This window comes from Mastigoproctus giganteus, chromosome 2, assembly GCF_048544385.1.
Source record: "Mastigoproctus giganteus isolate SK-2022 chromosome 2, ASM4854438v1, whole genome shotgun sequence".
Lineage (NCBI taxonomy): Eukaryota > Metazoa > Arthropoda > Arachnida > Uropygi > Thelyphonidae > Mastigoproctus > Mastigoproctus giganteus.
The window spans coordinates 266624371-266637540 of NC_143576.1; the positions used below are offsets into that span (position 1 = coordinate 266624371).

Sequence of the window (13170 nt, forward strand, 5' to 3'; positions counted from 1 at the left end):
TTGAGAATGCCAGCAAGGCAGAAAGAGTGTAAATCACTAATAATTAAGAAGAAAATGGATGTGATCGTCACATGGAGTCTGGTGAGCATCGGTCGAATGTATGTAAGGCGTTGAGTTTAGTATCTTCTACTCTATCAACGATTATGAACAATGTTGATAAAATAAAGTGCACACACACAGGGATAACAAGTGTGTCATCCTCCAGACAACTTATTCATGCAGTGAGACAATGGAAAAAAATGGCGAAATTGTTAGCATTGTGGGTTGATGATATGAATCAAAATAACATTCCTGTTACACAGGTGGTAATTCTGGACAAGGCAGAGTCGTTATTTCACGAAATATGTGAAGAGTCTGGTAGCACTGAAACATTTACGACCAGCAAAGGGTGGTTTCATCAGTTTAAAAACTGTTGTAAAATTCACATTGTGAAAGTGTCTGGTGAGGCTGCTAGTGCTGACGTTGGAGTGGTGGAAGAGTATTCTTCCGAATTTCTCCACTACCCATTTCATGTAGATGAAATGAGTAGTGGAGTCATCACTTAAGTAAATACGTACTCAAATGATGACTCCACAGGACCAAAGTAAAATTTTATTTTATATATAAGTATAAATAAAACGTGCATTAAATGTTTAAAATATTTAATTATTTATAAAGATCAGAAATATCAGTGCATACTTGGAAAAATTTTGGGAATTTTGGAACCTATCTCATTCAATTACATTATAATTTGGTCTTGTTTTATGACTTTTCATTTTATGACCCTGTTTTGCTGGAACCTAACCATGTCATAAAACGGGTCCTACCTGTACTTTTTGCAGGTTATTTCTCATTTTTCAAATTTAATCCGCGTAAATTAATTTTATTGAAATTATATACAGTCTTAATCCATACGTAGAAGCAGCCTCTATGGAGCCTCTTTTCCTGAAGAACTGAAAGAAAAACCTAAAAAATCTTATGTAAGAGAATAACTGGCTTAATTTTTTTTATATATTACTATTATTGAATATCATCGGTTTGGCTGAAACAAGAAGAAGAAATGAATCACTTATAAGTTTATCAAGTGGAAATCTGCTGTACACCAATGGAAACAGTGAAAGGAGTGAAGGTGGAGTTGGGTTTCTGGTCCATAAAGATTTTAAAAACAACATTTTGGAATTCAAAAGTACATCACCAAGGGTGTCAAGACTAATACTCAAGATTTCTAAGAGGTACAAGCTAAAGATTATAATGATTTATGCACCAACATCGAGCCATGATGATGAAGAGGTTGAAGAAATGTACACTGAAATTGAGAGTCTTCTAGATGAGCAGAAAACCCACTACACTATTATTATGGGGGACTTCAATGCTAAGGTTGTAAAAAGGCAAAACAGCGCAGAAAGAGGAACTATAGGAAATTCTGGAATTGGTGAAAGAAATAAAAGAGGTGAAAGACTTGTGGAATTTGCAGAATCTCAAGGAATGTCAGTAATGAACACTTTTTTCAAGAAAAGGGTGAATAGAAAGTGGACATGGAAGAGTCCAAATGGATTAACAACTAATGAAATCGACTTCATCCTCACTAACAGAAGATATATTGTGACTGATGTTACCGTCCTGAATAAGGTAAACGTTGGAAGTGATCACAGAATGGTAAGATGTACACTTGATATAGATGTAGGAAAGGAAAGGAAAAAACTGACTCGAGTAAATAATACAATGGTCTTTGAGATAACAGAAGAGGAGAAAAAGCAGTATGTACTGGAACTTAAGAACAAGTATGAGCTTCTGCAGACTGCTGAGGACCAAGATATCGATGAGGAATATTACAACTTTTTGAAAGTGATAAAGCCCAAGAAACCTATAGGGAAACAGAAATCCAAAGAAGAAAAAATTAGTCAAGAAACACTTGTCATGATGAACCAAAGACGACAAATGAAGAGCAAGAAAAACATTGACAGGGAGAAAATTGAGTATACTGAGTTAACCACAAATTGGTTATTCTAACCTCAGCAGTAGAAAAATTCTAGAGGCAATGATAAAGAGTGCAATGAAGGGACATTTAGATGGATATGGAAATCTGAAGGACACTTAATATGGCTTTGTTAAAGGAAAATCATGTTTAACTGAAGTAGTAGGCTATTTTGACACAGTAACTCATTAGCAGGATTTAGGGAATAATTTCAATACTGTTTATTTTTGATTTTAGCAAAGCATTTGACTCAGTCCCTCATGAGACATTACTGTATAAGCTTGAAAAGGTTCAGATTACTGATATGATTCTAAGATAAACTGCTAGGTGGCTGAAGGGTAGATGGCAGAGGGTTGTGATTAATGGATATTCTTCAGATTGGTGTTTTATTTATTTATTTGGAGCATTAGCAACTAAGGCCATATTGCTCCGGAGATATGCGGTGGTCATTCCCTGACCTTTCCGTATTTGGTGATCATGGGCTCGAACCCTCAGATTGGTGTAACGTCAGGAGTGGGCTCCCTAAAGGATTGGTTTTTGGACCACTTTTGTTTCTCATTTTCAGAAATGACATTGACAAATTTCTGTATTCCTATTCCCCAAGTGTAAAAGTTGAGGAATAGGAATACAGAAATTGGGATACAATAATGCTAATATTTATTAAATTTTATATATTTTTTAAAACTGTTCCCCTTATTATACCTGATTACATAATTTTACATTTATTTACTAGCATATCACAAATATCAAATTACATATAACTAATATTAAAGCAAAACTTACCTGGGTAGAATATATATTACAGGCAGACCACCGTATCATAGCACCTAATAAATGCAGTGTCTCTATCAATACCTATAAAAAAAAATAAAATCACCGATGAAAAAACATATAATTACTTAAAAATAAACACAAAAAAACAGTAATATACAATTTTGAGTTGCCCTTGGTTCTAGTGTGTGACACTGCTAAGTATAGTTTTCTTGTATTCTCTCTCATAAACAGCTTAAACAGAAAATTTAATTTATATATAATCTACATTGGTACAGATATACTTCAAATTCATCTTGTAGCTCATCCAAAAAGTTCATTTTGACCTTGTTGAAGCAGTGTATCATAGGCAAACTTAGACAAGTCCACAAGGAGACACATCACCCAGAGGCTCACATCTGGTGAGTATGAGCTTGGAAAACCCAAGGGTCCTGAGCTGGATATCATCATTCTTCTCTTTCTTGGTGATTCCTTTCTACTTCTCACTCACTCGCTCGCTCGCTCTCTCTCTCTCTCTCTCTCTCTCTCTCTCTCTCTCTCTCTCTCAGGGTAACTCGGGATTTTTTTTTTTTACTGTATGTTTAAAATTAAAACATCTATAACTACTATCATTATAATGAAAGTATCATTTTTATTTTCTATCTTCATCACTATGTTGGAATTGAAGAAATTTGGTTAAAAAAATAAAAATAAAAAATAATTGGCACTGTTTAACTTTCAAAAGTGCTAGTGCTGCTAAAAATTGCAAAATTCCTTTAGTGTTGATATGGAATCTACTTAAAGCTATAACTATTGCCAAGAAGAAGGGGAAATTTTTTAAAAGTGACTGTGGTAGTCTTAAACATTTTTAATTCTGTACAGTGGGACCAACTGTTCGTGTCATAAATTACAAATTTTAAATGGAAAGCATTCAGAGAAGTAATCATAGAAGCTACTAAGCTTTATATATCAGCAAAGAGATATTGTTCAAGGTTTAGAAAAAAAGGTGTGACAATAAAGAAATATACATGGGATGATTATAAATTGGAGCAATGTGGCATTAGGGGCAAATTACTGCTATGGATATAGGGATGGCTGAGTAGAGGAAACCATGGCAGTTACCAATGGGTATTGCTCATCTTGAACTACTATTATTTGTGCAGTCTATCAGGGTTCAGTGTTAGGTTCATTGTTGTTTTCTGTATATATTAATTATACTGATAAAGGCATATCAGGCTTAATGTCTAAGTTTACAGATGATATGAAGGATGGTACAGTTGTCAATTACAATAATCACAGTACGCTATTGCAACAAGATCTAGAAAAATTATTCAGATAGACAGGGAAGTGAAAATCAGAGTTTAAAACTGATAAAGTCTGCATACAGCTAGCAGTAATTCTCAAATAACATACTGTGTGGTACCACACTCAGGTTATTAGTATTAGCCATATAGTGTAAGGAAGTCACAGGCTTTTGTTAAATGGTAAAAAAAAAAAAAAGGGTAGATAAGCAAATGAAAATTATGTACTTCCCTCCTCATTAACTATCTAGTTAAGCTTGAATGTCTTCAAACTGTCAGCCTCAACTACCTGCGAAGGCAACTTGTTCCAGAAATCAACAATTTGTGGGCTAAAAGAAAACTCCCTACAATCTTTAGGGTTGAATTTGAAAGTGTCTGCAATTCTGCCCAGACACGATAGGAGGGAGTATACGATGAGAGCCTTGTCGTTCAATTAGGCCCTGTACAGATTAAGGAAGTATATGATAACAGCCTTGTTGACCAATTCGGCCCTCGACAGATTGCACAAAGCTCAAGGGGTAGAATTTTTTTCAGCCTGATCTCTGCTTGTTAACAGGAAAGACTGCTTCTACAAGGATGGGATACACTTAAATAGAAAGGGTGCAAGAATATTTGATGATGCTATCGAGGCAGTGTTAGGCAAATCGGAAAACTAATAGATTGGCGGTTACACAGACTAAGAGATTAACAGTAGCCGCTGGCAAAGGTGAAAGTGATTCTTGCACTGCTTTTATTTGAATGAACAGCAGCCTGGAAAACAAGATGCAGGATATTTCAGACACTGCTGGGAGTCATTGCGGTACAAGTAAACACATGGGTTGTGTTATGGTAACTAAGCATTAGCATTAGTAGAGGCATATGATGCAAGAAAGCAAGCTTATGCAGCATCAGCCAAAAAAAAAAAAAAAAACTTCCACTTCACCCCTCCCCATTTGTTTGAAATAACTGTCCAGCTGGGCCTTAAATTTATTTAGGCTATCAACTTCCACAACAAGGGATGGAAGTCTGTTCCACCAACCAACTACCCGCTGGCTAAAGCCCAATTTCCACACATCTATCCTACATCTGTCTTTCCTCAATTAGAATTTATGCCTTCTCAGGTGATTATTCTGAGCAAGAGGAAGAGTCTCATCAGCATTGAGCATGCTCAAACCATGCAAATATTTATACACCTCAATCAGATCGCCTCGCAGGTGACCAGACTCCAAACAGTGTGATTTGCAAAACTTAAGCCTTTCTTCATAACAGCAACCCTTTGTTCCATTCACTAATCTTGTTACCCTTCTCTGTACTCGTTCAGCAGCTCTACATCCTTCTTGAAATGAGGACTCCAGACCTGTATACAGTACTCTAGGTGTGGCCTGACCATTGCCTTACACAAGGGAATAATCACCTCCTTATCGCTGCTAGAAAAATTCCTGTATATCATTGACAAGACACCATGAGCTACTCTTGCAGCCGGTCTGCACTGTTCAGAGAACTTCATATCTGCCTGCACAATTACACCCAGGTCCTTTTCATTCTCTACCACTGTCAGTGTAATACCACAGAGTTGATACGTTGCTCTGGGATTGCTGTTTCCCATATATAGTACTTTACATTTGTCAATATTAAACCACATTTGCCACCCCTCAGCCCATCTGCTCAACCTTTCCAGATCCTGTTGCAGCAGCATAGCGTCAGTAGTGTCCTTAACAACCCTGCAAACCTTTGTATTGTCTGCAAACTTGGAGATTAAGCTTGATATACCATCATCAATATTATTTATAAATACAGAAAACAATAATGGACCCAACACTGAACCCCGAGAGACTCCACTAATATCATTAGTCCACGATGAGCAGTGTTCATTGAAAGCAGTGTTCTCCCCCTCAACCACCCCTTTATCCATAGCAGCAATTTTCCTCCGATGCCACACTGCTCCAATTTGTGCAGCAGTCTTCCATGTGCAACAGTATCAAAAGCCTTTCTAAGATCCAAGTATATAATATCAAAGTTATTCCCTGCATCCAGCTCTTTTGTGACTGCATCATAGTATCCAATCAAATTGGTCAAGCAAGACTTCCACTTAACAAAACCATGCTGTGTCCGAGCTATAACTGAAGTCTTGTCTAGGTGATCCTGCAGTACTTCTTTAACCAGTGCCTCCATTAATTTTCCTGGAACAGAAGTTAAACTCACAGTTCTGTAATTACTTGTGTCAGCCTTTGATCCTCCTTTGTGAATTGGGGTCACATTTGCACATCTCCAGTCTATGGGTACCCCCCTGAGTCCAAGGAAGTTCTCATAATTATGGTTAAGGGTTTGCTTACTTCCTTTGCTGCCTCCTTTAATATAACTGGATAGATCCCATCAAAAAAAAAAGTGGATAGATCCCATCAAGAAATTGTTTATCTTCAACAATTTCTCCTCCACTTTATTCTCAGTTATTACAAGATTATCCAGCTTATCCTGAAAAAGGCCTCTGAGGTTGGGAAAATTCATATTTTAGCATTAAATCAGATCACACACCAACCATAAGAGTAAGTATTTACTGTAACTAAAATATTTACATATTAAAATAAAATAAAATAAATAAATATTTACAAAAACTGGTATTATATTAAATTAAATTATATACATATAAAACATTAAAACTGTGATAAAATCCTTGAGATAAAATACACTAAAATAAACCGGATTAAAAGCGATAAAAAACGATAAAAATCTCTGGAGATTTCGGAGGCATCCGCCTCCTTCTTCAGCAGTAACAAAACTTCCTGCAGCACGTCCATATATAACAGGCTCACAGTACCTATACACGTGGTGCAGTCGGCGCATGGTCTGAACTGGAAGCGGAAATAGCTCGGGAACGTGTTAAGCAAAACCGTTCATCCGTACTTAGGATGATAGTTTCAAACAGAGGATGCATACGCATACCTCTGTCCCTATTCATAATATTGTGGTCGGATGAACAGATTCGTAGGCTCTCGAGCCATTTACGGTTCCAGAACCCATGCGCTCGATCCACGATAACCGCATCCTGTGGGGAAATTTGATGCTGCTTCTCCCAAAAATGCTCGGCCACAGCAGACTTATTGTAATCAGCGGTTTTTATAGCATTTGCATGCTCCCCCAGACGATCCTTGAGCCGTCGTTTTGTCTCGCCCACATAACATTCCCCACAATCCGGGCATTTTATCCTGTATACTACTCCACTACTCAGGTCCTTTGCTATTGGGTCTTTTACCTGAGACAACACTGTGTGCAACCTCCGCCCTGGAAGCTGCACACAGCGTGTTTTATAACCCCACAAAACTCTAGCGAGATGCTCAGTAACGCCCGGATAGTAAGGAATGTATGCGGTAGCCACAGGAACAAACGGTTCCTGACGGTTAGACTCTATTCCTTTACTAAATCTGTCTATGATCCTCTGGGGGTATCCGCATTTTCTAAGGTCTGCTGTGACCCGTCTAATTTCACATTCTTTGTCCTCAGAGGTGGTGCAGTGTGACCATGCTCTATCTAGTAGAGCTTTCACTACACTAATCTTATGCTGCCCAGCTTGTGCTGAACTATAATGGGTGTACTGGCCTCTGCACATAGGTTTTTTAAACACAGAAGTTTTGAGCCTAGGGCCTATCCTAGAGACCAGTACATCCAAGAAAGGAAGGGTACCTCCTGTTTCCACCTCTGAGGTAAATTGTATAAATTGGGAGAAGCTATTAAGCCAATGGAGTGCATCATCCTCTCTCCCCTTCTGGACGACGGTAAAGGTATCATCAACATACCTTTTCCATTTCTTTATGGGAAACTGACATCCATTAAAAACCCTGTCCTCTTAACTCCTCCATGGCCAGATTGGCCACGATGGCGCTAATAGGAGATCCCATGGCTGTACCGTGAACCTGTTTGTACATAACACCTTGGTACACCATAGTGGTGCTGGCCAGACAAAGTTCCACACCCGAACAAATATCCTCTACATTTAAAAGCGATCTATTACTCAAAGAGACATCATTACTCAAAGATTTTCTAACACAATATATTCCATGTTTAATTGGAATGCATGTGAATAGTGACACCACATCAAAAGAAATCATGCTCTCGTTTTCATTTATAATCAAATCTTTCACAAAATTCACAAATTCTTTACTGTCTTTTATGACATAGTTGGACTGGCCCACTATAGGCGAAATCAATTTAGCCAAATACCCTGACAAAGCATATGTGGGGCTTCCTATAAATGATACAATAGGTCTGAGTGGGACTTCTGTCTTATGAGTTTTTGGAAGTCCATAAAACCTCGGGAGTTGACATCCAGTAGCATGTAAGAACCAAAAGGTCTCCCTGGAAATCTTCTCTGCCTTTAACCAATCCTGTACTAGTTTATTAACGCGCCGCTCTAGGCCAACCAACGGGTTTCTCTGAGTAACTTTATAAGTATTGTGTTAGAAAATCTTTGAGTAATGATGTCTCTTTGAGTAATAGATCGAAAGCTCCAGAGATTTTTATTGTTTTTTATCGCTTTTAATCCGGTTTATTTTAGTGTATTTTATCTCAAGGATTTTATCACAGTTTTAATGTTTTATATGTATATAATTTAATTTAATATAATACCAGTTTTTGTAAATATTTATTTATTTTATTTTATTTTAATATGTAAATATTTTAGTTACAGTAAATACTTACTCTTATGGTTGGTGTGTGATCTGATTTAATGCTAAAATATTATCTAGCTTACTGACAGAGCTGAATACACCTCTGGCATTCCCCTCGGTGAATAACTCCTCATGTATGAATTTCAATGCAAAATATTCATTTAGTTTGTACTACCTGAGCAGGATCATTAACAGTTGAACCATCGATATCAAGTGGACCAATCTGATTCATCCCCTTTCTTCTAGAGTTTACTTAAGTAAAGAACTGTTTGCTGTTTTTATTTGCATCCTTTGCCAAAGATTTCTCATAATCTACCTTTGCCTGCCTAACCTCCTTTGTGGCTTGGTTACAGACCAGCTTATATCTATCACAGGCTTCTGTGTCACGTATTAATTTATATGTATCCCATGCATTTTTCTTCTCTGCCACGTGTCTCATTAGTTCATCTGTCATCCATTTAGGCCTAAACCTTGAACAATATTTCTTGGTTGGTTTGTTTGTTTGTTATTTGGTTTTTAGGAGCATTAGCAACTAAGGCCATATTGCTCCGGGATATGCGATGGTCATTCCTTGACCTTTCCGCATCCTCCGTATTTGGTGGTGACGGGCTCAAATCCCGGTCTAATCAAGAAGCGTGTGCTACACACTGCTTCTCCTTCCCACCTGGCTACGGAGACGCCTATTTTTTGGTTGGTATGTAAAGCCTAGTGGCGTCCAAGATAAGTTCTTTGAATGGTTCCCATTTTGAATTTGCTGTTGGTAACATCATCAGTTGGTTCCACTGTATAGAATTTAAATACTGTCTCAGACCATCGTAGTCGTCTTTACGAAAGCAATAACCCTTCTCTTTTCCCCTGATGGTAGTTATCTCTTTGAGTAAATCCCACTTCACCACACTGTAATCACTGCCACCTAGTATTTGACAATACTTCTTTCACATTTTTAACTCCAGAAAAAATTTTTTCCAAGATATTGGCTTGTTTGTTATTTGGTTTTTAGGAGCATTAGCAACTAAGGCCATATTGCTCCGGGGATATGCGGTGGTCATTCCCTGACCTTTCCGCATCCTAGATATTTGGAAGATATTGGCTTCTTAATTTGTGTATTTTAGCTTTAACATATTGATGTGCATCAATAATGTTTAAACAACTTTTTTGTAGATATCTCCAAAGTGATGCAAGCTCTCCTAATACACCACTGAGTGCAATTAATGCCACATGGTGTTGTGAATTTGTCAAAATTTGTAAACAGTATTTACTGATAGGATCATTACATTAGTTAACCTGCTCATTGCAATATTCCATTAATATTTTATCATTTTTTACTAAAGCAACTGTAAAATGTCTGGATAACCATCTGACTTCATTTAATGATCTAAAAGATACATCTCGTTCTGTAACCTAGGCTAGTTCTTCTAATTTCCTTTTTTTATGCTAGACCTGTAAAACATTATGTATACAGTTCTAAGCAACGTCTCTATATATTGCATAATAGATACATTTTTCCATTGGTCGTCCAATCCTAAATCTTCTCGGTGTGCAAGACAATGTTGTTCAGTTAGATATAATATTTCCTCTTTGAGAATTGCTGCTACTCCATTTTTCCTTCCAAGCATAACACTTGCTCTAACTGACATGAACATTACCATCTTTTGAATATCAAGATTAGGTTCATCATAGAAAAAAACTGTTTTTTCTAAAATGGACATACTGCCAGAGTTTGCAAGCTTCAAAATACCTCCAAATACTGTTTTGTAATATTTCATAATTTTTCATTTTTCACTCGAAATTTAAAATACAAAATTAATACTTTCTGTACTAAAATATCAGTACTTTTACCTACAATTACCGTGTGGAAAGTAGATTCTCTTATTTCATTCAGGATATTTTTTATGAGAATAGAATTTATACATTCAACAAATTCAAATGAATAATTTTTGCTTCTCCAATTTTTAGGTATATCTATAAATTTTTCCATGTGTTCAATGTCTTGTACAGAGTTCATTGATGCATTAATTTTTATGGCTAATATCACATCATTAACTAAACCCTTAACCATATCAAAATTTCATTTCAATCGTTCACTTCTTTCCTTTTTTTATGTTACATACTTCTACAGTTTCGATCAAAATACTTAAAATTCCACCTTTTCTCAGTTATGTAACTTGGTAACTGTGTCTATGTATTTTCTGACTTAGATGCTGTTTTAAATAATCTAGTTTCCATCCTTCCCATTTTCTTTCTATACTAAATTCTTCTGCAACTTTTGCTTCTGCACAAAAAGTACACAAGGCAACAACATTTTCATCGCTGTATTGAAAAATATCTCCTAGTTTTAGGCTTTGCTTTTTGTTTGATGATGGAATTTCAGCATTAATTTGTTTTAAAAGCCAATCCTTTTTAAATGTTTTGCAAGTTTTTTTTTTTTATTTACAGTATTTGTGTCTTCAGTTTTTTTTTTTGGACATTTTTTATCTGAAAAATTTTAAAATTAAAGAATTCTATCAATTCTCTGTATTTTTAAATGAAGTTATTATAAAATATTAGGAAAAATCACAAAATTTTAACATCTTATTAAAATAGTTTATAAAAATTTTAAAAAAAGTTTAATTTTTCAGATTTTACCTTCTTTAATAAAATATTAAGTAATATTAAACATTTTTGGTTATACATAAAAAAAAATCTGAATCAGTGGATCCGCCGACATTCCACCCACATATTTTTACATATTACTTAGTAAAAATTAATACGTAAAAAACTCGACTTCGAAAATTTTCACGATCACAACCCCAGGGGCTCACATCTGGTGAGTATGGGCTTGGCACACCCAGGGTCCTGAGCTGGATATCATCATTCTTCTCTCTTTTGGTGATTCCCTCCTATCTCACTCTTTCTCCTCAGGGTGCTCAAATTTTTTTTTTTTTTTTTTGGCTGGTGCAGCATAAGACTCAGGCTTCCTTGCGCCATATGGCTAATAATAATAATAATAATAATAATAAACAATACATTCCTTATACACTCTACCCCCCACACATACTGTGTATGTGTTTGGTTGAGTGGATGGAATGTAAAAATGCTGACCTTCCCTGTTATATGGTATTTATATTATTTTTATAACAATAAATTCACCTTAAAAACATACAATATAAACTACAACTGCTACAGTCCTTTGTATATTCGTAACATAATAATTTTTTCATATAAACAAAAATCAACACACAACTTTTCGCTATGCACTATGTATTTGTAAATAAAAGATGTGGGAACATGTCATGCAACAGCAAATCTTATGGCATAATTTACTAATACTCCTGTCGCCATCTAGTATGTCGGCTGTGTGCACGGGAAGTAAAAGCACCTGTGCAACTTCATAGAAATCAGTGCGTGGCCATGCATGCACGCAGCTTAGAGGGAACCATGATCACAACCCTCTATTTCTGCCCTGTGGGTACCCAGCAATCTACCTTATAATATTTTCAGTAATCCCAACATATTCTAACTTATACAGTAACCTCTCACTCACGAGGGACTGAATCAATGCTAAATCCAATGCCGCCGCTCTGGTATTGCTGCAATTGTCTAAAACACATATAAACTGTGTCAAAATTGTTCCGTACATCCAGCTCATGATTAATTGTGTAAAAATAACCTAACTTAGTTAAACATGATTATCCCTTAACAAAACCATGTTGTGTGTCTTTCAGAATGCCATTTCTATCCAAATGTCCCTGGATTGTCTCTTTTAATCATTGCCTCTAAGATTTTCCCTATCAATGAAGTCAGACTAACCAGTCTATAGTTACCAAACTTCACTCTTAGAACTTCCTTTCATGTATTGATGTTACTCATCTCCAATCCAAAGGAATGTGTCTTGAGTCCAAAGATGCTCTCATGATTAACTTCAATGGTTCAATACAATTAAGTGACTTGTTAATGAAGTCCTTAGGTCTCCTACTCTTAACATCATAAGTGCCCATGTGTACAACAATATCACCTTCCATGTCCTTACAAGATGATATCTGCTCCTCTATGTCATTTCCCCCTGGCAAACTTCACCTAGTCCTATTCCACCTATCCTCTTTGTACAACATACTCCCCATTTGCCTGCCGACAGAGTCATTAACGATTACTACCTCCTTAGGGACCAAGAAATTCTACCTTGGGGATTGCACTATGTTGCCTGATACACAAGTCAGGGCTCTGGTATTGATTCGTGCAACTGAGATTTTGAACAGGGAACCCCATTTTAATTCCTTCAAAGGCATCCACCCTGTTCTTCAAGCTCTCGTAAAAGCACATCAGAATGCAAGGTTCATGCCTAATTTCCCCATATTGCACCAAACACACACACAAAGACAACCATTATGTGCCATTCCAGATAGTCTGAAAACAGTACATAAGTAACTGTTGTTGTTGTTTTTGGTTTTTAGGAGCATTAGCAACTAAGGCCATATTGCTCCAGGATATACGGTGGTCATTCCCTGACCTTTCCGCATCTTCCGTATTTGGTGGTGATGGGCTCAAA

General features: G+C 36.5%; 1 protein-coding gene across 2 annotated transcripts in view; it reads right to left on the reverse strand.

Annotated features, from left to right (window-relative positions):
• The window catches only part of LOC150090455 (adenosylhomocysteinase-like 1), a 619708-nt gene that overhangs the window by 213707 nt on the left and 392831 nt on the right, over nt 1-13170 (reverse strand). For both annotated transcript variants that reach the window (XM_090369139.1, XM_090369138.1), the window contains exon 5: nt 2738-2809. In XM_090369139.1, the coding sequence (XP_090225265.1) occupies nt 2738-2809 (72 nt within the window). The remainder of the gene's footprint in view (nt 1-2737; nt 2810-13170) is intronic.